Source organism: Melanerpes formicivorus, unplaced genomic scaffold (assembly GCF_026170545.1).
Source record: "Melanerpes formicivorus ecotype bairdi unplaced genomic scaffold, bMelFor1.0.p_v2 SCAF_19, whole genome shotgun sequence".
Taxonomy (NCBI): domain Eukaryota; kingdom Metazoa; phylum Chordata; class Aves; order Piciformes; family Picidae; genus Melanerpes; species Melanerpes formicivorus.
The window spans coordinates 14,814,789-14,839,614 of NW_027142371.1; the positions used below are offsets into that span (position 1 = coordinate 14,814,789).

General features: G+C 63.5%; 1 protein-coding gene across 1 annotated transcript; it reads left to right on the forward strand.

Moving 5' to 3' along the window:
- Nucleotides 1-6,570: 6,570 nt before the first annotated feature.
- PSMF1 (proteasome inhibitor subunit 1) lies at nt 6,571-13,476 on the forward strand. The gene is made up of 7 exons (XM_068150296.1): nt 6,571-6,718; nt 7,484-7,636; nt 8,158-8,240; nt 8,861-9,046; nt 9,789-9,842; nt 11,912-12,070; nt 12,178-13,476. The coding sequence occupies exons 1-7, from the start codon at nt 6,590-6,592 to the stop codon at nt 12,227-12,229; spliced, it is 816 nt and encodes a 271-aa protein (XP_068006397.1). The 5' UTR covers nt 6,571-6,589; the 3' UTR covers nt 12,230-13,476.
- The last annotated feature ends 11,350 nt before the right edge of the window (nt 13,477-24,826 follow it).

A 24,826-nucleotide genomic window follows, 5' to 3' on the forward strand; every position in this document is an offset into this window, starting at 1 on the left:
TGATTGATGGCCTTGTTTTGTTCCTCCAAGGCCGTCCTGGGCCGTTTGGATTCACATCCGAGGTCTCTCAAGAACGGGGGGGAGGGAATGGCAGCATCCACCCAGGCTGCAGGGATGGAGCTGGTGGGGTGCAGGCCCCAGCTGGGAGCAGCAGGTCAAGGGACCGAGGCTGTTGCCCTCCAGTTCAAGCCCTCTGTGCCGCAGTTTCTCTATCACCACTGCTCCTCAGGAGGGTGTGGGGGGCTCTGGATGGCACAGGTCCCATTAAACCATTCCCAAGGCCCTGTTCAGTGGTCCCCAGTGACAGGACAAGGGGCAGTGGGTGCACACTGGAACCCAGAAAGTTTCACCTCGACATGAGAAGAAGCTTCTTTGCTGTGAGGGTGCAGAGCCCTGGAGCAGGCTGCCCAGAGGGGTCATGGAGTTTCCCCTGGAGGCTTTCAGGACCCATCCAGATGTGTTTCACTGTGGCCTGTCCTAGGTGACTCTGCTTTGGCAGGCAGGGGGCTGGGTGATCTCCAGAGGTCCCTTCCAGCCCCTACCATTCTACATGTTGGGCATCCCCTGAGCTAAGGCAGACAAAAGGGGAGAGTGCAGGAGCCTAAAACTCCTCAGGCTTTGACCGTGTTGACCTCTGAAGAATTGAGTTCAGCTGCCTGCAGCTGATGAGTCATGGCTGTGTTTGCTCCCTGCAAGCAAGGTTTCCACAGCAGAGCTGTGTGAGAGGTGTTTCTGGGAAGCAGGGGGGCTCTGGGTTTCCTCATCCTTTTTCAAGCCCTCTTGGCAGCCTCCCTCGGAGCAGGGATGGCTCCTGCTCGATGAGCAGCCTCTGCAGCATGTTTGGAGCCCTCAAAGTGCTAATTGACTTTAGGGTTGGCCTGGAGAAGTGTCCCAGTGCCTGTTCCTGCTCCTGCAGCCAGCCCACCCGCATGTGGTTTGAATTTCATCCCCTTTCTCCTGCCTTGGTGTCATCTTTCCCTGGGACTCAGTTTGGGGGGAATGAAGAGGAGGCCAAATTTTCATGGAGTGACTACCTCCCCTCTCAAGGCAGTTGTGAAAGTGAGGGGTGAAGCCCATTCCAGGAGCCACCAATGCCCTGTCCCACCCAGTGTCCCTTGGCACGGTGGTTCTGCTTCCTTTCAGGTGGCTTCTCCTGTGCCAACAAGCCCTGGGCAGCAGAGCATGGAGGAGGCTGCCCGGCGCTGCTGGCTCTCCTGCTCTGCAGCAGGGATCTCTTCCTTCCCTCCAGCTGGGAAATCACTGCCTGCCCAGGGCAGCACAGGTAGCTTGGAGACACGGGCCCAGCAGTGCCAGGAAACACCACGGTGCCACCCTCCGGTGCCCAGGCAAGGTGATGCCCATGGGCTTCCCCACCCAGGGGAGAGGAGCAGCAAGACCCTGAGCCCTCAGGAGGGATGAAGCTCTCAGACAGCAGCAGTCAGAACATCAGGCAGGGATTATCCACGGCTGCCTTCTCCCGTGGGGCGCTGGGCCACGGCTGGTGTGTGTGGCACAGCCTGGCAGGGGGGGAGGCAGCTGCCCCAGCCGTGCCAGCTGCTGCTCCCAGACTGAGGGCTCAGGGCTGCCAGCGGGGCGGGCGGTTGGGAAATGTTTCCTTTCCTGCTCGTTACAACACTGCAGAGCCTGCACCCACCAGCAACGGTGAGGCAGAGGGAAACTATGAAGGTCAGGGGAGGCTGTGGTTTGTGTGACGGAGCAGACCCCAGCGGATGCAGCTCCCTACCTGCTCCCAGCACCAGGCACTGCCTCCCCTGGGAGAGGGGAAACATGGAGGGCTTTGGGCTGGGAGAGCTCTGCAAGGTCGTCCAGTCCAGCCCTCAGCCCAGCACCACCATGGCCACCAAACCCTGGCCCCAAGTGCCATGGCCACAGGGTTCTTGAACCCCTCCAGGGCTGGGGACTCCACCACCTCCCTGGGCAGCCTGGGCCAGTCCCTGACCACTCTTGTAGGAAAGAAATTGTTCCTAATCTCCAACCTGAACCTCCCCTGGGGCAACTTGAGACCATTTCCTCTTGTCCTGTCTCTTGTTCCTTGGGGGAAGAGACCAACTCCCACCTGATCCCAACCTCCTTTCAGGGAGCTGCAGAGAGCCAGAAGGTCTCCCCTCAGCCTCCTCTTCCCCAGGCTGAGCACCCCCAGCTCCCTCAGCTGCTCCTCCCCAGCCCTGCTCTCCAGACCCTTCCCCAGCTTCATTGCCCTTCTCTGGACCAGCTCCAGAATCTCGATGCCCTTCTAGCGAGGGGCAAATCCACCACCCCCAGCCCCTCTCCTGTGTGGAGCAGCTCTCCAGGGGATGCATGGCCCCAAGGATCCCATTCTTGGGTACAAGAGGCAGGGAAAAGGCCACATGCAGCTTCCTCTGTGCTTCCCCGGGCAGGAGGGGGTGCTGCAAGAGCTGGGCACCAACCCTCACTGACATGTGCAAGGTGTCTGGGGGCTTCCTTTGGCCCTCCCACCATGGCTCACACTCCCAGCTTTGCCCTGGTAGCCTACAAAGAGGAAGAGGCTGCTCTGAAGATGGCACCAAGATGCCCAGGAGCCACCATGACGCCCTTGCTTTGCAGCCCTACTGAGCTGGCTCTGCAGTCCTTGTCACCTCCTTCATGACTTGGCCGCTGCACCCCAGCCAGGGCTGTGCCATCTCCTACCTCCCACACGGCCTGTGGGCCCCTCACTCCCATCAGGGGAGCTGCTTTCATGTGGCCAGTGGTTTTCATCATCAACGAGCCACAGAGAGCGAGGGAGACACTGGAGCAGAGGAAGGAGCCAAAGGGGAGCTGGGCTGGAGTGGGGAGGCACTGGGAAAGGAGCTTTGATGTCGTGGCAGCCAGCCTGGGAGCCATGGGCTCAGGTACCCCGAAGGGTCCTGTGGCAAGGGGGGGAATGGAGGCATCTTGCTTCACCCCCCACGCTGTGCCCATGGAGGGGCTGCTCGGGTCAGGAGGGATCTGGCACCAACAGTCGCTCCTCATGTGTGGTCTGGAGCATGAGATGGGGAATGTGAGTTGAGGTGGGGGGGCCAGGGGAGGACGAGCTGGTAGCTGGATGGGAGCTCGTGGGGAGAGGCTGGGTGGCAGAGGGTAGGTGAACAGGGAGCAAGCTGGACGGCAAAACCAAAGCTCAGTCGGGACTCAGAGGAGCTCCTGTGCAATCCCTGCTGCCTTTCACCCCACAGAGGCACTGCTGGCTCCGATCCCAAACGCCCACCGCGCTCCAGCACCTGCGCCGGGTCCCGGGCCCCCGCGCTATCCGCCGGGACACACGACTTAGGACCAGGTTCCTGGAGCATGGATTTCCAGGACCCAGGATTTCCAGCTCTGCCTGGGGAGGAGGCATCCAAACAAAGCTACCGGTGCCCGCCTCGCCCACCCACGGGCAGGCTGCTGCGCCGGGAAAGTGAAAGGCGGAGCCGCCAGCGCCCGCGGCCGCCGCTGCTCCCCGCCGGCACCGAGCCGCGGGGCGGAAACGCTGCCTGCCGCTCTCAGTCACAAGCTCGGCGCTGGAAAAGCTCCGGCTGAGGCATTTCCTGCTGTTCTCCTCCCATCCCCATCCGATGCCTCCCTCGCCGGAGCTCCCATGCTGCGATGCCAACCCTGTGGAAAATCGGCGGTGGCTTTCCCCGCTGAGCTTTCCCCGGCCTGGGTCCCAGGCAGCTCTGCAGCCTCGGAGGTTTTCGGTGGAGCCGGGCTGGTGGTGGGGGGCAGCGGCTCCCCGGCGAGCAGCGGTGCCAAGGGGCAGCGCCGAGCCGTGGGGGCTGCTGGGCAGGGCAGGTCTGCCGGGCTGCGGTTGATGGTTCAGCCTCGGTGACTTCTCGAGGGGGGGTGGAAATGGAAAGAGAGAACAGTGTGAGTTAATTAATTGACGCATAATGAAGTCAAGATGAGTGTCCCCAAGGAGCTGGAGCTGGGATTGGGAAAGCAGCTGATGGTCATTGAAGCACAGAATCATCAAGCACCAGGTTGGAAGGGACCTCAAGGATCACAGAGCCATAGAACCCCAGGCTGGTCTGGGTTGGAAGGGACCTTTCAAGCTCATCCAGTCCAACCCCCTGCAGCCCCCAGGGACAGCCCCAACCAGAGCAGGTTGCTCCCAGCCCCAAACAACCTGAGCTGCAGTGGTGCCAGGCATGGGGCAGCTCCCAGCTCTCTGGGCAGCCTGGGCCAGGCTCTCCCCACCCTCAGTGGCAAACATTTCTCTCTTCCCTCCAGTCTCAATCTCCCTGCTTGAGTTCAAACCACCTCCCCTTGTCCTGTCCCAATAGGCCCTGCTCAGAAGTCTGTCCCCAGCTTTCTGATGGTCAAATCAGGTCCAGCCTGCCTTGGGGAAAGCCCAGTTTAGACGAGCTGGCTCAGCACCCTGCCCATCTGTGCCATGTTGGGAACTCCACTCATTCCCTGGAGAGATTACTCTGGTGGCTGACTGTTCTCATCCAAACAGATCCAGGACTGCCAGCCTTTGCTGGGGAAGAGTCTGACCCAGAGAAAGGAGCTGTGGGAGGAACAAAATAAACCCATTGATGGCTCTTCAGTGCTTTAATCCCTTCTGTCCCAGGGAAAAGGCTTCTTCTGGTAGCACACACAGACCCCCGCGCTCCAAGAAGGACACTGAGGGGCTGGAGTGGCACAAAAGAAGGGCAGGGAAGCTGGGGAAGGGTCTGGAGAGCAGGGCTGGGGAGGAGCAGCTGAGGGAGCTGGGGGTGCTCAGCCTGGGGTGAAGGAGGCTGAGGGGAGAGCTTCTGGCTCCCTGCAGCTCCCTGAGAGGAGGCTGGAGCCAGGGAGAGGTTGTTTTCTTCCCCCAAGGAACAAGAGACAGGACAAGAGGGAATGGCCTCAAGTTGCCCCAGGAGAGGTTTAGGTTGGACTTGAAGAATAATTTCTGCCCCCTGAGGGTTGTCAAGGGCTGTCCCAGGGCAGTGGTGGAGGCCCCATGCCTGGAGGGGTGTCAGAGCTGTGCATATGTGGTGCTGGGGGCCAGGGTTCGGTGGTGCTGGGGGCCAGGGTTTGGTGGTGCTGGGGGTCAGGGTTCGGTGGTGCTGAGGGTCAGGGTTCGGTGGTGCTGGGGTAAGGCTTGTACTCTGCTCCCTAGGGTCCCTTCCAGCCACAACCGTTCTGTGTCTCCCATGCCCCTGCCTGCGGCTCTGACGCCTTTCCAGCTGCCGAGGAAGAGCCGAGGGCAGGAGCAGGGATCCCGCCGCAGCCCCCCGGGGCCGACTCCCGGCGGCGTCCTGCGCAGGGGCCGAGAGCCCTCTACTGAGCCCCGGCCCGGGCCCGGGCTGCCCGGCTCGGAGGGGCTGCCCGGCTCGGAGGGGCTGCCCGGCTCGCAGGCATTGCCGGAGGCGCTGCCCGGCTCGGTGGCGCTGCCCGGCTCGGAGGCACTGCCGGAGGCGCTGCCCGGCTCGCAGGCGCTGCCCGGCTCGGGGGCGCTGCCCGGCTCGCAGGCGCTGCCCGGCTCGGAGGCGCTGCCCGGCTCGGTGGCGCTGCCCGGCTCGGAGGGGCTGCCCGGCTCGCAGGCGCTGCCCGGCTCGGAGGCGCTGCCCGGCTCGCAGGCGCTGCCCGGCTCGGAGGCGCTGCCCGGCTCGGTGGCGCTGCCCGGCTCGGAGGCACTGCCGGAGGCGCTGCCCGGCTCGCAGGCGCTGCCCGGCTCGCAGGCGCTGCCCGGCTCGCAGGCGCTGCCCGGCTCGGAGGCGCTGCCCGGCTCGGTGGCGCTGCCCGGCTCGGAGGGGCTGCCCGGCTCGCAGGCGCTGCCCGGCTCGGAGGCGCTGCCCGGCTCGCAGGCGCTGCCCGGCTCGGAGGCGCTGCCCGGCTCGGGGGCGCTGCCCGGCTCGGAGGCGCTGCCCGGCTCGGTGGCGCTGCCCGGCTCGGAGGCACTGCCGGAGGCGCTGCCCGGCTCGCAGGCGCTGCCCGGCTCGGAGGCGCTGCCCGGCTCGGGGGCGCTGCCCGGCTCGGGGGCGCTGCCCGGCTCGGGGGCGCTGCCCGGCTCGGAGGCTCTGCCCGGCTCGGTGGCGCTGCCCGGCTCGGAGGGGCTGCCCGGCTCGGAGGGGCTGCCCGGCTCGGTGGCGCTGCCCGGCTCGGTGGCGCTGCCCGGCTCGGAGGGGCTGCCCGGCTCGGAGGGGCTGCCCGGCTCGGAGGCGCTGCCCGGCTCGGTGGCGCTGCCCGGCTCGGAGGGGCTGCCCGGCTCGGAGGGGCTGCCCGGCTCGGAGGCGCTGCCCGGCTCGGTGGCGCTGCCCGGCTCGCAGGCACTGCCGGAGGCTCTGCCCGGCTCGGAGGGGCTGCCCGGCTCGGAGGCGCTGCCCGGCTCGGTGGCGCTGCCCGGCTCGCAGGCACTGCCGGAGGCTCTGCCCGGCTCGGAGGCGCTGCCCGGCTCGGTGGCCCTGCCCGGCTCGGAGGGGCTGCCCGGCTCGGAGGGGGTGCCCGGCTCGGAGGCGCTGCCCGGCTCGGAGGGGCTGCCCGGCTCGCAGGCGCTGCCCGTGCCCTGCCCGCGCCCTGCCCGTGCCCTGCTGCCCCGCGGGCGCCCCGGCCGCGCCTGCTCGCAGCGCAGCGCAGCGGAGCTCAGCGCAGCGCAGAGGCCATGGCGGGGCTGGAGCTGCTGCACGCCTGGGCACGGCCGGCCCTGGCCCGCCCGCAGGACGCCTTGGTCTGCGCCCTGCACTGGGAGCTCATCCAGCACGGCTACCGCTGCCTCGGCGCCGGCGACCAGGTACGGCCCGGCCCGGGCTGGGCTCCCCCGGGCTGCTGCGGGCTGCTGCCCCGCGGAGGCCGCGGCCGAGCCCCGGCCTTGCCTAGCGCCGCTCGCCGCCGCCGCTCGCCCGAGCCCGGCGTGCGCTGCCCGCGGCTGGGCGGGGGAGGGGCAGGGGCAGGCCGGGCGGCGCTGGCGCTGCCGGAGCCTCATGGAGCTGTCAGGGCTGGAAGGGACCTCTGGAGATCATCGAGTCTTAGATCATAGAACTGTCAGGGCTGGAAGGGAGCTCAAGGCTCAGCCAGCTCCAACCCCCTGCCATGGGCAGGGACACCTCACACCACAGCAGGTTGCTCACAGCCACCTCCAGCCTGGCCTGGGGACAGCTGGGTCGGTGCTGGGTCGGTGCTGGGTCGGTGCTGGGTCGGTGCGGGGTCGGTGCTGGGTCGGTGCGGGGTCGGTGCGGGATCTGAGCAGCCTCAGTGCTGCCTGGGGCTTGCCGTGGAGGGGAGCTGTGTGCCTGGGGGATGCCAGGGGGGTGCCAGTGTGGTGTCTTAGTGCTGGTGGAGTTGCTGTGATCCCAGCAAGGAGCAAACCCATACCGAAGTGAGGAGTGTCCAGCACAGTGCTGGGGAGGAAATACAGCGCCATGGGGGGGTCCCAGGGCTCGGGGGGGCTGCAATAGCAGGGAGGAGGCCAGTCTGAGGCTGGTGCTAACCCAGGGGTTGAGAGTCTGGTGTGGTGCCGAGGGGACAGTGTTGGGAGTGCAGGTCTGTCCTGTTGCAGCCGGGTCCTGATGAAAGGAAGTCAGAGCTGCTGCCTGCTGGCTGGTCAGCCAACAAGGAGGTCTATACCCTGCGCTACAAGTCCCAGGATGATGCCCATGAGCTGCTGCTGAAGGCCATCACTGTGGAAGACAGCATGATCCTCAACGTCATGGTGAGCAGCCAGGCTGGTCCCTGGGGGGTTTGGGGTCTGCACAGAGCAGCAAAGGCTCTTTCTCAAATGTTTGCTGTTCCTTGTTGTGGTTTGCAGCAGTCCCTCAGGATGGGGCAGACCCCAGGGGGACGTTGGGAGCTGCCTGTGCAGCAGGAAGAGTGACCCAGCCTGAGGCAGTGATGTAGTTTACTTTGCACACTCTGGCCCGAGAGTTGCCCCATTCCCAGCCCTTTCCCAGCCCAGGACTCTTCTGCAGGTCTCCTGCCCAAAACAAGCCCCTGGCTGAGGTGGTTTTGCTCAGCCTTTCACCTTTGCAGCCCAGGCTGGGGAAGGGAGCAGGAAGAGCCTTGCTCTGCGTTGGAGTTTGCTCCTGGGGGCTTCAGGCCCAGCAGAGGGATGTGGCAGGAGGCAGCTGAGCCCATTCCTTGTGTCCCAATGCCCCAGCTGTGGTTGTACCTGCTCCTTCCCTCACCCCAGCTTTGCTGGGCTGCTCACTCCGTGCTTCACCTGTCTGTTGCCAGGACCTCAGTTCTCAGAAGGTGGCAGATGTGACCTTGACAGTGGCTGACTACATCAACCCAGAGCACCTGGATGATTTCCACAAGTAATCTCAGTACCCTGGTATTTTCTGCAGGAGAAGATGCCCCACCAGCACGGGCAGGGGGCAGAGGCCAGGCTGGGAGGAGCCTGGGGACCTTTCCTCGCAGTGCAAACAGAGGGAACAGCCCAGCCAGCCCTGAGACGCAGCCACAGCTCCCTCCCCACCTCCCTCTGCACTGCTGGCAGGCCAGAGAGGTTTAAGGGGTGTGGGATGGTGGGTTGGAGCCCAAGGAAGAGGCTCCTCACCCAGGAAGGGCCCAGCAGGTTTATTTCCAGAGCAGTGCCTGCCTGTCTGTGCTGGGTGGGCAGTGCCCAGGGGTGCTTCAGCCCCCTCCCAGGCTCCTGGTGGCCACCCCCTGGGGGTTCCTCCAGTGCAGACTGCTTGGGATGTGGCCACAGCACAAGGGAGTCTGCTGGGCTGGGTGGCACCCTGTGTGGGGAGGGCTTTGTTGCCCCTGTGTGCTGTCAGCCTTTCCTGTCCCCTCTGTGCTGCTGGCTGGGGGCACAGTTTGTGCCAGGGATGCTTTGGCCTCCTCTCTGCCCTGCTCACGCCCTCAGCCTGTCCAGCACTCCCCCCTGGTGCTGTGGCCTTCCCAGCCCATGCCTTGCCCCTCCTCACTGCAGGCTGTACAGGAACACGGAGGAGCTGAGGACAAGGATCTCTTCAGGCATCGTTGCCCCCCTGGGAGCCCCCTCAGAGAAAGCCAGAAGGGAGCCAGAGGCTGAGGGGAAGGATCCTGACCTGCTCCGGGATGCAGCCCCCCTGCGGCTCCCTGCGCGGCAGCCGGCGGGCCCCAGGGCGCCAGCCTGGTGAGTGAGGAGCTCTGCCTGCTGCTGCTGGTCCTCTCTCACCTGCCACAGGGACCTGACAGCTCTCCATCACCTCTGCTCCCCATCTTGCACCAGCCACAGCACAAGAGGAACCAGCCTCAGGCTGCCCCAGGGCAGGTTCGGGTTGGCCATGAGGAATGGTTCTGCCCCTTGAGGGCTGCCCAGGCCTGGCCCAGGCTGCCCAGGGCAGAGGTGCAGGCCCCATCCCTGCAGGGGTTTCAGAGCTTTGGTGCTGAGGGCCATGGTTTGGGGGTGCCCTGGCAGTGCTGGGGTCAGGGTTGGGCTCCATGACCTTCAAGGTCTTTTGCAACCCAAACCATGCTGAGATTCTGTGATACCTTCTGCTGGCAAAGCTGGGCAGAGGGGACAGATGGCACCCACTTCACCACCCCTCCCTGGCCCCTTTGTGCCCAGCTGTCCCCCAGAGGTGGCAGATGAGCTCCTCACTGCTGTGTGCTGGTGCTCAGGGTGTGAGCTGCTCCTGGGCAAGGCCTGGGCAGGCAGGCAGGAGCTGGGCAGAGCTCTGAAACCATTTCACTGGCACATGGTAGAGGTGAGGGGAGGTGAGAGGTGGCTGTGGGCTCACCACCACAGTGTCCTCACAGGCCTAGAAGCAGGACTGCTGTTGTGTCTGTCTGGGACATGCTGGAGCTGCCCTGCCCTGCCTGCTCCTGCTCACTGCACATCTTCACTGAACATCTCTCTCTCTTCCTTGTTTCAGGCCTTCCCCCTTGAGCCCCTTTGCTGTTGGTGGGGAAGACCTGGACCCCCTTGGGTGAGTGTGGCTGGGAGAGGTTGTGCTTTGTGTGCCCAGGGAGCACCCCATGCTCTTGTGCACAGGGTGTGGGGGTGGCTGGGGAACCTTCTCTGGGACAGCTGAATGGCTCAGGCACGCAGTGAAGCACCTCTGTGGTGAGGCCAGGCTGAGGGTTGGGGTTGTTGAGCCTGGAGAGGGCTCCAGGCAGACCTCCTGGTGGCCTTGCAGTGCTCAAAGAGGCTGAGCAGAGAGCTGGGGACAGACTTCTGTGCAGGGCCTGTTGGGACAGGACAAGGGGAGATGGTTTGAGGGAGATTGAGACTGGAGAGAAGAGAGAAATGTTTGACACTGAGCTTTGACAGAGATCTGGGAGCTGCCCCCTCCCTGGCACCACTGCAGCTCAGGCTGTGTGGGGCTGTGAGCAACCTGCTCTGCTTGGGGCTGTCCCTGGGGGCTGCAGGGGGGGTTGGACTGGCTGACCTTAAAGGTCTCTTCCCACCCAAACCAATCCGTGGTAAATGCAGACAGGGGTGGGCTGGTTGCTCAGGGCAAGTTAAGCCAGGGCCCCACTGGCAGTTGCTGCACCTCCCCAGGGCTGCTCTGCGGTGCTGGGAGCCCCTCTCTTGCAGGGACGATGGGCTGCAGTCTGTGCCTGGTTCCTAATCAGCTTGCATTCATTGACGGTGCAGCAGTTCCTCTGCTAGATCAAAGCTGGATGTGCTGTTAAGCGACTGTAAGCCTTTCATTGAAACTGTTACCAGCTGCTGTGCCTCCAGCCCAGGCAGGCTGCAGAGGGGGAGGCTCAGAGCCCAGACCACAGATCCTCAAGTGGTGGTTGTCAGCCTCCTGGCTGGCTGAGGCACTCCAGGGAGCGCTGGGCAGACAGAGGCTGTCTGAGGGCTTGGTCTTCACAGATAGAGCTCTGTGGCTCTGTTTGGGTTGGGCTAGGGGAACCTGTCATCTTCCAGCCCGGTTAAAAGCACGCAGCCAGACAAAAGAGCAGCTCTTGGAGTCACTGCAGAGCATCCTGTGGCCCAGGGGAGCCCTCTTTGGAACCACCCTCCTGCAGGGATCGCATTTTTTCCCCTCTTGCAAGCCCCGGTTCTCCCTGGGTTTGGCTAGGAAAGGACCAGCTAAAAACGTCCTGCCCAGCTGGAAGGAGAGGGCTGGAGCCTGGCAGGAGACCAGGCAGCGTGAGGAGAGCACAGGACCTGCTTCCCTGCTGCCTCCAGCCCTGCCCCAGCAGCTTCTCTCTGAGCAAAAGGAGGCTGTGCCTGGGAGCAGCTCTGTGTGCTGGCACCTGCCGGCGCCGGGGCTGCGCACTCAGACTCCCAGGCATATGCTTGTGGGGCCGGGCTGGCCCCGCGGCGCTCCGGGCAGCCGGCCTGCCCTAATGGAACTCATTAACGCCCTTGTTAATGACTCTCTGGGATGGCAGCGGTGTCCAGAGGCTCCAGCTGAGTTTGCACAAAGCCAGCCATGAGTAATGGCCCTCACAGCATGGGGCAGCTCCGAGGAGCTGCTGTGGGCAGCAGATGAGTGCCAGGCAGGGGCGTGGGCAGGGTGGCAGCGGCTTGGGGAGGGTGGCAGCAGCTTGGGGAGGGTGGCAGCGGCCTGGGGAGGGTGGCAGCGGCCTGGGGAGGGTGGCAGCGGCTTGGGGAGGGTGGCAGCGGCTTGGGGAGGGTGGCAGCAGCGTGGGGAGGGTGGCAGCAGCTTGGGTCCAGCAGCTCTTGGCACACAGCAGAGGGCAGGGAGCAGGGGCAGGACCAGGAGCCCACGGTGAGGGCCAGCAGCTCCAGCACTTCCCACAGGGAATGGGCAGAGCCAGCTGGGATTTGCCAGCCCTTCCTGCTGCCCTGAACAGTTCCTGGCAGGAGCCAGGGGGAAGAGGGAGGCTGCCTCTGCTGCTCTGGGGTCAGTGTGGTGCTGGCTCTGAGGGGCAGAGGCAGGACAGGGATGTTCCTTCTCTGTGCCCATCTCGTGCTGGGCTCTGGTGTGCTGGCACCGTGGTGCCCAGAGGTGGGTTTGGCACACAGGGCTGTGTGTGCTTCTCTCTCACCTTCTTCTCTCCCTCTCCCCCTGCCCAGGGGCAGAGGTGGGGGAATGATTGTGGATCCTCTCCGCTCTGGCTTCCCACGGCCTGGTACTGAGCCCTCCTCAGGCATCCCAGGCCGGCTGCCCCCAGGAGCTGTGCCCCCAGGTGCCAGGTTTGACCCCTTCGGCCCCTTGGGAGCTGGCAGATCCAGGTAGGTGCTTGGCTGTGCAGCCCATCTGCCCTGCAGGCTGCCCCTGCCTCTCCTGGCTCATCCCTGCTGCTGCAGGACTGAGCTCTCCCCTCCTGGTTTCTCTGCAGGCCGGATCCTGACCACCTCCCCCCCCCGGGCTATGAGGACATGTTCATGTGAGGAGCCCCCCCCGGGGCTCATGGCTGTGCCCACAGCAGCTCCAGCCAAGCAGAAGCTCTTCTCCCTCTGCACTCCCAGCTCAGAGGACTTGGATCTTCTCAGCAGCATTTCTTTTCTCCCTGCTTGGGGCCACCTCCCAGTGTAAAAGCTTCCCTGTGCGGAGGAGGAGGAGGAGGGGGAGGCAGGGGGGTCCCTTTCTTTCCATGCTTCTCTGCAGGTGCCCAGCAGTTGGTGCCCAGCTGGAGTGCTCCTGCCCTTGTGTGGTGTGCAGCCTGGCCTGGGTGCTGTGGGCTGTCTTGCTGTGCTCTGGGCTGGCCCTGCTGTGGCTGCTGGGTGGGTTGGTTGTGGTGGTAAAGGCAGAGGAATGCTGCCCTGGGGCAGCTGAGCATCCCCTGCTTCTCCCCAGGGCTCCTGCATCCCCCCCCACGTTCACAGGAGCTGCTCTGGAGCCAAGCTGTGGCTCTGGGGCTTGTGATCCCCCATCCCCGGGGGGGTTGGTGGGTGAAGCTGTGGATGGAGCTGGCCTCCTGCTGCTGCTGTGCTGGGGAGCTGCAGCAGCCCCCAGAGGCCACAGGCAGAGCAGGATGCCCCTGCAGGGATGGCTTCTCCTGTTGTGTATCCCAGCCAGGCTTGGTCAGTGTGAGGGGCTGTGATGGACAGGCCCTTGGCAGCAGCTGAGATCAGCTTTCCTCCTGGCTGTGCCCACTGGCACCACCAGCAAAGCTTTGAGAGGAGAGAGGCTTTGAATTCCTGCCCCAGCTTGCCCCCTCTGCCCCTGCAGCTGTGTTCTCCATTGCTGGGGGGCACACAAAGCCCTGGGAGCAGGCAGTGGGTGAGGGAAGGGGGTAGGAGGGAGGGTGCTGGGTACCTGCCCGAGCTGCCAGGCCCAGCTTTGGCTCTCCTGGCATAGCAGAGCTGAGCCTGGCACTGAGCTGGGGCCCTGCTGGGGGGGTTGCTTTGTTCCTGGAACACATTTTCCTAGCAGCAGTCCTTTGCAGGAGGCTGAGGCTGGTTCTGCCTGGCTGAGCCCTGCCAGGCACCTCGGGGTGGGGGTGGATGGGATCAGCAGGGCTCCTTCTGGAGCCCCCTTCCCAGGACAGCTAATTCTGGGGCTGCAGCTCCTCTGTCCTGCCAGAGCTTCCTGGGTTTTGCTGGGGTCTGGGGTGGTTTCTTCTTCCTCTTCTCATGGTTTGATTTATGTTTTTGGAAGGGATGTTCAGGAGCCTGAAATAAAAGCCCTGAGAGCAGCCCTGTGCTGGTGCTTGCTGGGGATGCTCCCCCTGGAGAGCAGAGCACTCAGGGGGGAGGGGGGCTTGCTTTGTGCCTTCCTCGGAGGGGCAGCACTTGTCCAGGAGGCTGGGGCTGGCTGAAGGGACTGGAGGGGAGCACAGCCCCTCTGGCCCTGGCTCTGCCCTGGGCTGTCTCTGCCTCCGGGGGGTCTGGGAGCGCAGCCAGGCTGCACAGCTCAGGGGGAGGAAGGCTCTGCCCCCTCCCCAGCAATCTCCTTTCCCCAAAGGCTTTTTTCTTCCTTTTGAAACCCTGTTCCCTGCACACTCAGCTAACAAAGCTGAGCTGGGCTGGGTGCAGCCCAGGGCAGGAGGCTGCAGGGGGGACCAGGCGTGGACGTTCTGGGGGGGGAGCTTCTCCTGCAGCTCCCCAGGGGCTGTGTGCAGGAGCTGGGTTTGAGGCCCCTGGGACTCTTGGCTCCCCCATCCCTGGGGGTTTTGGTGGGTGATCCCACCTGCAGATCCGTGGGTGGGCAGTGGAGTGATGCCCATGACTGGAGCGGGCAGGGGCTGAGCATGCAGCAGAGGAGGGATGGGGAGGGAGAGCCGGGGCTGGGTGAGCCCCCAGCTCCTGCTTGGCCTCTCCCCGGTCCCCTTGGGCAGCCTGGGCCCATCCGCAGCAGAAAGAGGGTCCTGAGCTCCCCGCGGGTGCCTGGGGAGGGGAAACGCTTCGGGGCTTTGGAGATGCAGGGCTCGGACAGCCCCCTGCGTGCCCCCTGCGGCCCCGGAGCCCATCCGCGGCAGAAGGGAGTCCCAGGTCTCAGCGGGGCGCAGTGGAGAGGCAGCGGTGGGGTGCTCGGGGAGAGGAAAGAGCCTCTGGAGCCGGGGGCGGGGGGAGCTCTGCAGGAGGTGGCTGTTTCCTGCGCCTGAATTAATCATCTCCTGAGCCTTTCAGGAGGGAGCAGCCGGCTTTGATGAGGCTAATTAAAGCGAGGCCGCGCCGGGAGAGGCTGCGGCGGGCCCTGGTAAACAACCTTTTGTCTGCAGCGGGTCCCCGGTGCTGTGCAGCTGGGGGAGCAGCTGCGGCAGGAGATGGCTTTCAACCAGGGCACAGTGCCCAGCGCTGAGCCGTGCCCGCTGCAGGTTCGTGCCTGAGCCTGGGGGCTCCCAGGGCTGTGCCCTCTGCCCCCAGGAGAGGATGGAGGAGAGGATCCTTCTCTTGGGGGCAGAGGGTGGTGGGGACTGGAAACAGGTGGGGTTGGGAGGGACCTCTGGAGATCACCCAGGCCAAGCCCCTGCTCCAGCAGGGCACCCACAGGGCACCCACAATAGCCAGGGGTGTTGGAAGCTCTCCACACCAGGAGATCCACACCAGGAGACTCCACAACCTCTCTGGGCAGCCTGCCCCAGGGCTCTGCTCCCTCACACCAAACAACTTTCTCCTCAGGGCACCTCCTGGCTGCCACTCTGTGCCCATTGCTCCTTGGCCTGTCCCTGGCACCACTGAGCAGAGCCTGGCCCCAGCCTCTTGCCCCCCACAGCTCCATTAGGCATTGGTGAGACGACTCCAAGTCACATCCAAAGGCCACCATGGATCTGCCTGGAGCACAGCAAAGGTGGCTCCTGGGGACCAGTGATGCCAAGCACAGTTTTTGCTCCATCCATGGCTGGTGGGGAGCACAGAGCCCATCCCCTGAGCATGGCTGAGGGCTTGCACCATGCAAGGGTTGGGTGTCCAGCTGTGTGTCCCTATGCCCCTGGCAGCTGTTAGTGCCCAAAGTGACAGTTAACCTGCTGAGGGAGCTGGGGGTGCTCAGCCTGGAGAGAAGGAGGCTGAGGGGAGAGCTGCTGGCTTGCTGCAGCTCCCTGAGGGGAGCCTGGAGCCAGGTGGGGCTTGGTCTACCAAGGAACAAGCAACAGGATGAGAGGAAATGGACTCAAGCTGCCCCATGGGAGGTTCAGGCTGGACAGGAGGAACAATTTCTTTCCCCCAAAGGTTGTCCAGGCCTGGCCCAGGCTGCCCAGGGCAGTGGTGGAGTCCCCATCCCTGGAGGGGTTCCAAAGCTGTGGTGCTGAGGGCCATGGTTTGCCCTGGCAGTGCTGGGGTAAGGCTTGGACTCCTTGGTCTCAGAGGCCTCTTCCAGCCCAAACCCTGCTGTGCTTCTCTGGCACAGGTCATTAGCATGCAAGGCAGCAGAGCAGCAGCACTCTGTGGGGTGGCTGTGGGGGGAGGCAGGGCTGCCGTGTGCGCTCTTGGCACAGGCACAACCCTCCCTCCTCTGGCGAGCTGCTGCACCTCACGCTTGAAGAAAGGCTCTGGGTTATTGGGAATGGCTTGGAATCCCTGGAGAGTCCTTCAGGCCATCTGCCAGCCCACCCAGCCCAGCAGCACCTGCCCCTGGTGCTCTTAATTACCCCACAGATGATGCTCCAGCCCTGGGATTCTATCTAGGGCATGAGGGAGGATCCAGCGAAGGGAAACAAAGCAGCCTCTGTTCTGTGGGACCTGGAAAGGTGCTCTGGGGCCTTCCCTCCCTGCTCCCACCCTGGCACAAGTGGAGACACCCCTAAAGACCCCCAGCCCTGGAGCACCTGATGGGGGAGCTTCTCTAATGGCCTTCCTGGAAGGGGTTGCCCAGAGAGCTGGGAGCTGCCCCCTCCCTGGCACCACTGCAGCTCAGCTTGGTTGGGGCTGGGAGCAGCCTGCTCTGGTTTGCAGCTGTCCCTGCTGGCTGCAGGGGGGGTTGGACTGGGTGACCTCTAAAGGTCATTTCCAACCTAAACCATTCCATGATTCTTTCCACAGTGCATTTTGTTCCCCTTCAGAGGCACAGCTCTCAACAGGGAGGATTTCTCCCCAGCCCTGCAGGTCCTCAAGACCCAGCAAGGCGCTGACAAAGCACTGGCAGCCCCTTCCCCCCGAGCCTCTTGAGCAGCCTCATGCTCCAATCCACAGCAGGGTTTCTCAGGTGCTCAGCAGATGCAAGCTCCAACCAGGCTCAGACTTGCAGCCCAGAAAGTCCCTTGCCATCTTGTTTGGAGTGACAAAGACTGATGAGGAGGATGTCTCCTCCCTGATGTGTTCAGTTTGTAATCCAGGCTCCCAGAGACAACACTGAGAGCTGCAGGAGAGGCTTCTGCCTTCCCCTGGAAACACCCAGGGCTTCCCTGGCACCCCCTTCCTCCCCTTCCTCCCCTTCCTCCCCTTCCTCCCCTTCCTCCCCTTCCTCCCCTTCCTCCCCTTCCTCCCCTTCCTCCCCTTCCTCCCCTTCCTCCCTTTCCTCCCCTTCCTCCCCTTCCTCCCCTTCCTCCCCTTCCTCCCCTTCCTCCCCTTCCTCCCCTTCCTCCCCTTCCTCCCCTTCCTCCCCTTCCTCCCCTTCCTCCCCTTCCTCCCCTTCCTCCCCTTCCTCCCCTTCCTCCCCTTCCTCCCCTTCCTCCCCTTCCTCCCCTTCCTCCCCTTCCTCCCCTTCCTCCCCTTCCTCCCCTTCCTCCCCTTCCTCCCCTTCCTCCCCTTCCTCCCCTTCCTCCCCTTCCTCCCCTTCCTCCCCTTCCTCCCCCCCCCCCAGACCAGCCCCTCCACGATGGTGTTTGCTCCCCCTGCCCTTCTTGGCCCCTCTGTTTGACCCCTCAGACTCTCCTGGTTTGCCCCAGGAGTGCAGGCAGAGGTGATGCCCATTTGGGCACCAGCAGAGTACCACTCCCTGTTTCACCCCAAGTTAACCCAGGAGGAGGTGCCAGGGTGCCAGGACTGCAGGCAGGAGGCCACTCAAGGCTGTTTCCCAGGACCCTGCAGTAAATGCAGAGTGTGGCTGGGTGACAGTGGCAGGGGGAAGGGCACAAGGCCCTCCAGCAATGAAAGCAGCAGGCAGAGGAAGCCATCCCCAGCATCCCAGTGGGGAAGCCCTGGGAGAAAACCTGAGCCAGGCAGTGGCACCTCCTCTATAGACCACTTCCCTCTCCTGTGGGGTCGTCTGGAGAGGTTTCTCTCCACCTGGAACCGTTTGAAGTGAATAATTTATGGGCTGGGATGGAAAGTGGTGCAGCTCCTGCCAGCCCCACCTGCCTGCCTCTGCATTTCCCTGTGGGATAATGAGTTCCCTGGCTCCACATCCTGCTCACACCAATTTCTCTCCCCACACCACGTTGTGCTTTAATGATGCTTCATGTTTAATTCCCCAGGCAGGGTTTTACCTCCACACCACAGAGAGTGGCCCCTGTGAGCAGCAGGAGGCCCGGGCGTGGGTGCCCAGCAGGCAGAGCTGCCTGGTGGCACAGGGGCAGGAGAGCTGTGGCATCCCCAGCGCTGGGAATGGTCCTTTCCCCTCTGGACAGAGCACCAGGCATCTCAAGGAGGCCATTCTGGGGTCACTGGTGGGAGAGGGATGCTAGGCACAGGGTGGGATCCTCAGCATGGTTTGGCATCCTCGGCACGGTGTGGCACCCTCGGCACAGCGGAAGATCCTTGGCACCGTGTGGGATCCTTGGCGTGGTGCAGGATCCTTGGCATGGTGTAGGATCCTTGTCACAGTGCAAGAGCCTTGGCACTGTGTGGGATCCTTGGTATGGTGTGGGGATCCTTGGCATGGTGCAGGATCCTCGGCACAGTGCAGGATCCTTGGCATGGTGCAGGGATCCTCATCACAGTGCAGGATCCTTGGCATGGTGCAGGATCCTTGGTATGATGCAGGGATCCTTGGCATGGTGCAGGGATCCTCATCATGGTGCAGGATCCTTGGCATGGTGCAGGATCCTTGGTATGGTGCAGGGATCCTTGGCATGGTGCAGGATCCTTGGCATGGTGCAGGATCCTTGGTATGGTGCAGGGATCCTTGGCACAGTGTGGGATCCTCAGCATGGTGCAGACTATGTCCTGGCCTTCATCCCCCTCCCCAGGTGGGGCAGTGGGGGTGGCAGGAGGCTGGATGCCGCCGCAGGGGCAGTGCCCAGGCTCCTGCCCAGAGCGGTGCAAGTGCCAGCCCTGCCCTCCAGAGGCTGATGAGGAACTATTGCTAAGAAAGGTCACTGGTGGCAGAGCGTGGGAAGCTCCATCCCCAAGAGCAGCAGCTGGCTTCAGGCCCTGCTGGCTGTGGCAGGGAGCGTGGCGACAAGCCCAGGCTGTGACCAGCCATGGCACCAAAATCCCACAGGTGTCTCGAAGGTGCTGCTGCCCTGGTGCTGGTGGGCAGGACCCTGTCAGGAAGGTGCCAGGGGTGTGCCAAGGCCACAGTGTCCTGATGCTGGTGGGAAGGGCTCCATACAGGAAGGTGCCAGAGAGGCAAGTGGGTGTCTCAAGGCCATGCTGCCCAGGCACTGGGGGGCAGGACCCTGTCCAGGAAGGTTCTGAGGGGTGAATGCAGTGTCCCAAGGCCACGCTGTCCCGGTGGGTGGGGAACACCCAGAGCACCCCAAAGCCACCCCTCTCCAGCGCTTCTGGACGTCCTGTCCATCCCAGAAGGATCCAGGGAGGTGATGAAGGTGTCCAAAGGCTGGCAGGTGGGCACAGATGGAGCCTCCCCGGGCGGCACCGGTGCCGGGGTGTGGCGAGGGGAACCCCCGCTTCTGCCACCGCTGAAGGGGTCCCCAGGGCGTGGGGAGGGGGGCTAGGAGCCCGGCCCCTCGGGGGGCTGTGCCGGGGGGCTGAGCTGGCTCTCCAGCAGCGCCCGCGTCCCCTCGGCCGACACCCGCCGCAGCCGCAGCCGCACCGAGCCGTAGGTGCCTCCGGTGCGGCGGGCGGCCCGGGCGCGGCGGCGGGCGGCGGCGGCGGCCAGGAGCAGGGCGGCGAGCAGCAGCCCACCGAGGGCCAGCAACGCCAGCCCCGCTACCGTGCAGCGGTCGAGGCGGGCGCGGAGCCGAGCCGCCCGTTCCTCCAGCCGCTCCATCTGCCGCGCCGGTACCGTCGGGTCGGGCCGGGCCGCCCGGGGAATGGCTCCGGCCAGCACAACCAGCGCCGCGCCGCTCAACGCGCAGCCCAACGCCAGCGCCAGCCCCGGGCCCGCACCGGGACCCCCGGGGATGGCACCGACCGGACCCGCCTCCTCCGCCGCCTCGCCCGGGCTCCGCAGCTCCGCCGCCCGCGGGGACGCCATGGAGCCGCCGCCGGCCTGCGCAGCCAGAGGTGAGCGATGGAACCGGACCGGGATGCTCTCCCTCCCCGGTACCGATTCCCAGCAGCGGGATGCTCCCCCCTCCCCAGCACCGGCCCCGCTCCCAGGGGTGCTCCCCCCTCCCCGGCACCGACTCTCGCACCGGGATGCTCCCGGACCCGAGTGCCCGATCTGGGATGTCGTCCCTCCCCGAAGCTGGATCCCCGAACCAGGCTGCCCCCCAGGACCCGGGTCTCCGCACCGGGCTGCTCCCGTTCCCGCTACCCGGTACCTGCCTCCTCCAACCGGGTCCGTAGCCACCCGAGTCTCCCCCTCCCCAAACCGTACTCCTACCTCACGCCTCCCTTAACCGAGCTGACCCCCCCCGGGGACCCGTGTCCCTGTGACCCCGCCGGGCTGTCCCCTCCGGTGCCCCGGAGCGCACCCAACCTCCCTGCTTCCCGCACCGGGATGGGGTCCCGCTCCTGTTTCTCCGCTCCCCCTTCGGGCTTCCCGCAACAATCTGCCCCCTTACACTTCCGTCTCCCCCCTCCCCCGAGCTTCCTACCCGAGCCGCGTCCCCCGTTCCCCGGGCCGGTGCCGGTACCGGTGCCGGTGTAGCCGCGGCGGCGGGCGGGGCGGGCGGTGGGTGCCCCGAGCTGCCGGCCCCGCCGGTGCACGCACACACACGTACACACCGGGGGGGCCACACACATGCACACACGTCCGGTTGCACACCGGCACCGGCTGAGCAGCCCCTCGTCTGCCACAGAGACCCCTCCGTGCACCCCCTCCTGAAACACGGACCCCAAACAGGGAGCTCTCCGTGCACCCCCAGGAGGGGCCCCTCCGTGCGCCCCCCCTGTCTCCAACAGGGACCCCCATCAGGGACCCCTCTGCGTACCCTGGACCTTCTGTGCCCTGCACCCCGGATCCTCTCCTGCCCTGCATCCTGAACCCTTCATGTCCTGTACTCTGGACTCCCCCCTCCCCTGCACCCTATCCCCCTGGCACAGCAACTCCTGCTACGCTCCATGCCAACCACGGTGCCAGGAGTGCTGCGTGGGGACAGCAGATGGGAGTCTCCTGCCACCTGTTCCATGCCACAGGAAGGGGCTGGACTCGAAGGGCTCCAAGGTCTTTGGCAACCTAAAGCATTCTCTGGTTTCATGAAACGCAGGCAAAAGTGAGCAGGAGGGCTCAGGGGTTGGTTTGTGTCTTCCAAGGGTGCCAGGCTGAGGGCTGGGCAGGCTCAGCACCCATCTGGGCACTACTGCTGGCATGGTCCCAGCAGGGGCAGCTTTTGGCTTCTGCTCAGTGACAGGTGACAACATTCTCCTTCCTGGGACACCTCCCTCATTAACTAAAGATGCTGATGAAGACAACCTCTGGGTACCTCACCTCTGGGTACCTCACCTCTGAGTACCTCACCTCTGGGTACCTCACCTCTGAGTACCTCACCTCTGGGTACCTCACCTCTGGGTACCTCACCTCTGAGTACCTCACCTCTGGGTACCTCACCTCTGAGTACCTCACCTCTGGGTACCTCACCTCTGGGTACTTCACCTCTGGGTACCTCACCTCTGAGTACCTCACCTCTGGATATTTTTTTACCTATTTCCTCCCCATTTTGATCACTTTTCCTCCCAGCTCGGGAAGGTTTTCTGTCTGTCTGAATTCCTTGTTCAGCAAGCTGGGTTTGCAGGTTCCCCTCCCTCTCCCCTCGCTCCCCCCACCCCACCCCCCCACCCCTGATGTTGTTCCCATCACAGCTGATGCCAACTGGCTACCCAAAAAGGTGCCCAGGGGCTGTGGGCTGGGCTGGGCTCTCCTCTCAGGGGCAGAGGTAGAAATGATTTTATGATTTGGTTTTGTTCAGGTTTGTGGTGGAGGTTCTGTGTGTGCCACGACTCCCCCCCCCCAGCCCCCACCTCACTGCTCCATCAGCAGAGGCTTCCCAGCTCAGCATCCCTGGGGATGCATCCAGAACTGGGCCGAGAGAGAGAGAGAGAGAGAGAAGCAGGATTAAAAATAACTGTGAGTGCCTCCTGCCACGTTCACCACATCCAGAGAGGCTTTGAGCAGCAGCCCCCTCCACGGGCAGGCAGGAGATGCCTGCAGACAAGTAGGTCACGGGACACAGATTGTCCCAAAGCAGCAGGAAAGGATGGATCTGGAGCAGGCAGGCACAGCCCTGCCAACAGACGGGCAGGGAGGAGGAGACTGTGCCAGTGCTGAGCCCCTGCTGCCCCCAGCACCCCTGACTTCCCTGGGAAAACCAGGAATGGTGCTGCCTGCTCCTGAGCAGAGCCCTCTGCCTTGGAATACCCAAACCCTGTGGCTGGTGGTGTGCCCGGGGGTGCCCAGGGTGCTGATGCCAGGCTGGGGGTTTGGGGGGTCAGAGCCACTCGTGCAGGGGTGCCACCAAATTCCTTCACCCCCTCAGGGTCTCACTAAATCCTCTCACCCCTTCTGTGCCTGGCTGGGTCCTCTCATTCCCTCAAAGTCTCACTGAGTGGCCCCCCCTCCCCTCAGGGTCTCACCAAATCCCTCTGTCCCCTCAGCCCCCATCTGGGTCCCCCATCCCCTCAGACCCCACTAAATCCTCTCTGTGCCCTCAGTGCCCAGCTGTACCACCCCATCCCCTCAGAGCCCTGGCAGATCCTCCCCTTTGGATGCAGCCATGGATGAGCCTCTGAGTGTGGAGGTAGCCACTGGGTCTGTGCCATGGGGGCAAGGTGTCCTGAGTCCCAGGGGGGCTGCTTCTGTGCCCCAGCCCTACAGAGGTGCTCGGGAGGACACTGCAGGGGATGAGGTGGAGGGACACATCCTGCACCCCTCGCTGCTTGTGCTGGGTGGGAGCAGGGAGGATGTGGGGTGGGCAGCCAGGAAGCCTTCTCCAGCCCTGGTCAGGCTGAGTGTGGGTCTGAGGACTGGCAGAGGCTGCTGTGTCCCTGGGTGCTGGCACTGGATGAAGGGGAGGAGAGATGGAGACAGAGAAGATTTATGCTGCCAGCACAGGAGCAAAGAGAGGAGGGAGCCAGCCAAGGTCAGAGACAGTGCTGCCAAAATTCACAATGAATCTGCAGGAGAGCTGGAGGGGAGAGGCTGAGGGCTGGGGAAGACATGGGAGGAGGAAGAGGGAGATGGAGCAAGGCAAGGGACTGGGGGACAGAGCTGCTGGGGACAGGGACATGCCCCTGCTCAGCCAAAATGATTAAATGGGGATGAGAGAGAGCAGACAGGAGGCTGGAGCCAGCTTAGGAAACATCAGGAGCAGGAGTGGGAGGGAGCTGGGAGAGATCTCAACATGCCTTTGTCCCGCCAGTGCAGCCCCATGCAGCACAGCCCAGATTTGGGGTGTGCCAGGCTGCTGGGGGTGCCCAGTGCCCACTGGCAGTGCTGCCCTCCATCCAGCCCCACCACAGCAGTGCTTTCAGTTCTGTCTCTTTGGTATTCACAGCATTCCACGGCAGCTGGCACGCCTCAAGGTGACTTGGAGGGCAGGGGAAAAAAGCAGCCAGGCAATTCAGGAGCCAGCAGCTGGCTCCACACCGGTGGGGAGATCCAGTTTGCCAGGGCCAGAGGTTCCTGGCGCATCCTGGCCTCCCCTCCTGGCACTGCCAGTCCCTGCCTGCTATGCAGGTGGCACCCTGGTGCTCCCCACGCACACAAGGATGGCTGCTGGCTTCTGAGCCTGCCAAGTGCCCCCAGCAGCTGCTGCCACCGGTGAGGAGGGCAAGGCTGGCTGTTCAGGGAGGTCAGCCTTGGCACTGGGCAGGGCTGGAGCTGGCACTGCTGTGGGGCATTTCCCTCTTGCAGGGTGCTGTGTGCCCAAGCAGGCTCTGTGCCCTCGCAAGGGCAGCGTTTGCCTGCTGCAGGGCTCACAGGGTGCTCCTCAAGGTCCTTGTTTGGGGTCCCAGGTCCACAGACTGCATTGAGTGGGAAGGGACCCTTGAGGGTCAACTTGTCCAACCCCCCCCCAGCCAGCTGGGACATCTCCCACTAGAGCAGGCTGCTCAGGGCCACATCCAGTCTGACCTTGACTCCAAGGATGTTTTCTAGCAGAACCCCTTCTCCTTCCCCAGACAGCCCCAGCCCAGGGTAGCCCAGAGGCAGCTGGAGGCACAGAGCCCTGCCTGCCCCCCAGGACCAGCTGCAGAGCCATACCAGGAAGAGGTTCAAAACTTCCCTGGTGCTAATTGAGATCTAATTATCTACAGCCAACCCCAGGTCGCAGGGAGATGGAGAACACCACAGGTGCCTTGTGATACAGCCACAGCCACAGCCACAGCCGAGCAGCACCAGGAGACTGGCTGTGCTCTGCCTGGATGCAAAACAAAGCACGGGCAAGGCTCAGACACTCATTTGTTCCCCTCCTCAGAGATGCCAGTGTGCAAACAGCTGCCTTTTCTCCGCAGGGTGGCTGGCACAGGTGGGTGGCTGGCACAGGCGGGTGGCTGGCACAGGCGGGTGGTGCAGCCCTTGGCCCCCTGCAGCCCTTGGCCCCCTGCAGCCCTTGCCATGCCATCAGATCTCAAGCTCTTTGTTTTTATAACTTTATTTCCCTTTTTTCCTTCCCTTTCTGCACACTCCCTGCAGTTAAGACAGCTTCATCAGACCTGCCTGCAGCCACCTGCTCACCTCTCAATGTCCTTCTTGGAGCGAGGGCCCCAAAACTGCAGCCAGGGTTTGAGGTGTGGCCTCACGAGCAGTGCTGAGCACAGGGGGACAAAGCCCTGCCCTGCTCCTGCTGATCCAAGCCGGGATGCTGGTGGCCTTCCTGGCCACATGCTGCCTCCAGCTGGTACAGATGTTTCTCAGCAGAGGCTGGGAGAAGGAGAAGAAAGGAAGAAGAAAGAGAAGGAAAATGCAGAATAAGGGAAAGGAGATGAAAGAGAAGAAGAAGGAGAAAAAGAAGAAGAAAGAAGGAAAAGGCAGAATGAGGAAAAGGAAGTGAAAGAGAAGAAGAAGAAGAAAAAAAGAAAGAAGAGAAGGAGAAAACAGAATGAGGAAAAGGAGATGAAAGAGAAGAAGAAAGAAAAGGAGAAGGAAAAAGCAGAATAAGAAGAAATAAAAGAAGAAAGAGAAGGAAAAAGCAGAATGAGGATAAGGAGATGAAGGAGAAGAAGAAGAAAGAAAAGAAGAAGAATGAAAAAGAATGAGGAAAAGGAGATGAAGAAGAAGAAGAAGGGAAAAGAATGAGGAGAAGGAGATGAAGGAGAAGAAGAAAAGAAGAAGGAAAAAGAATGAGGAAAAGGAGATGAAGAAGAAGAAGAAGGGAAAAG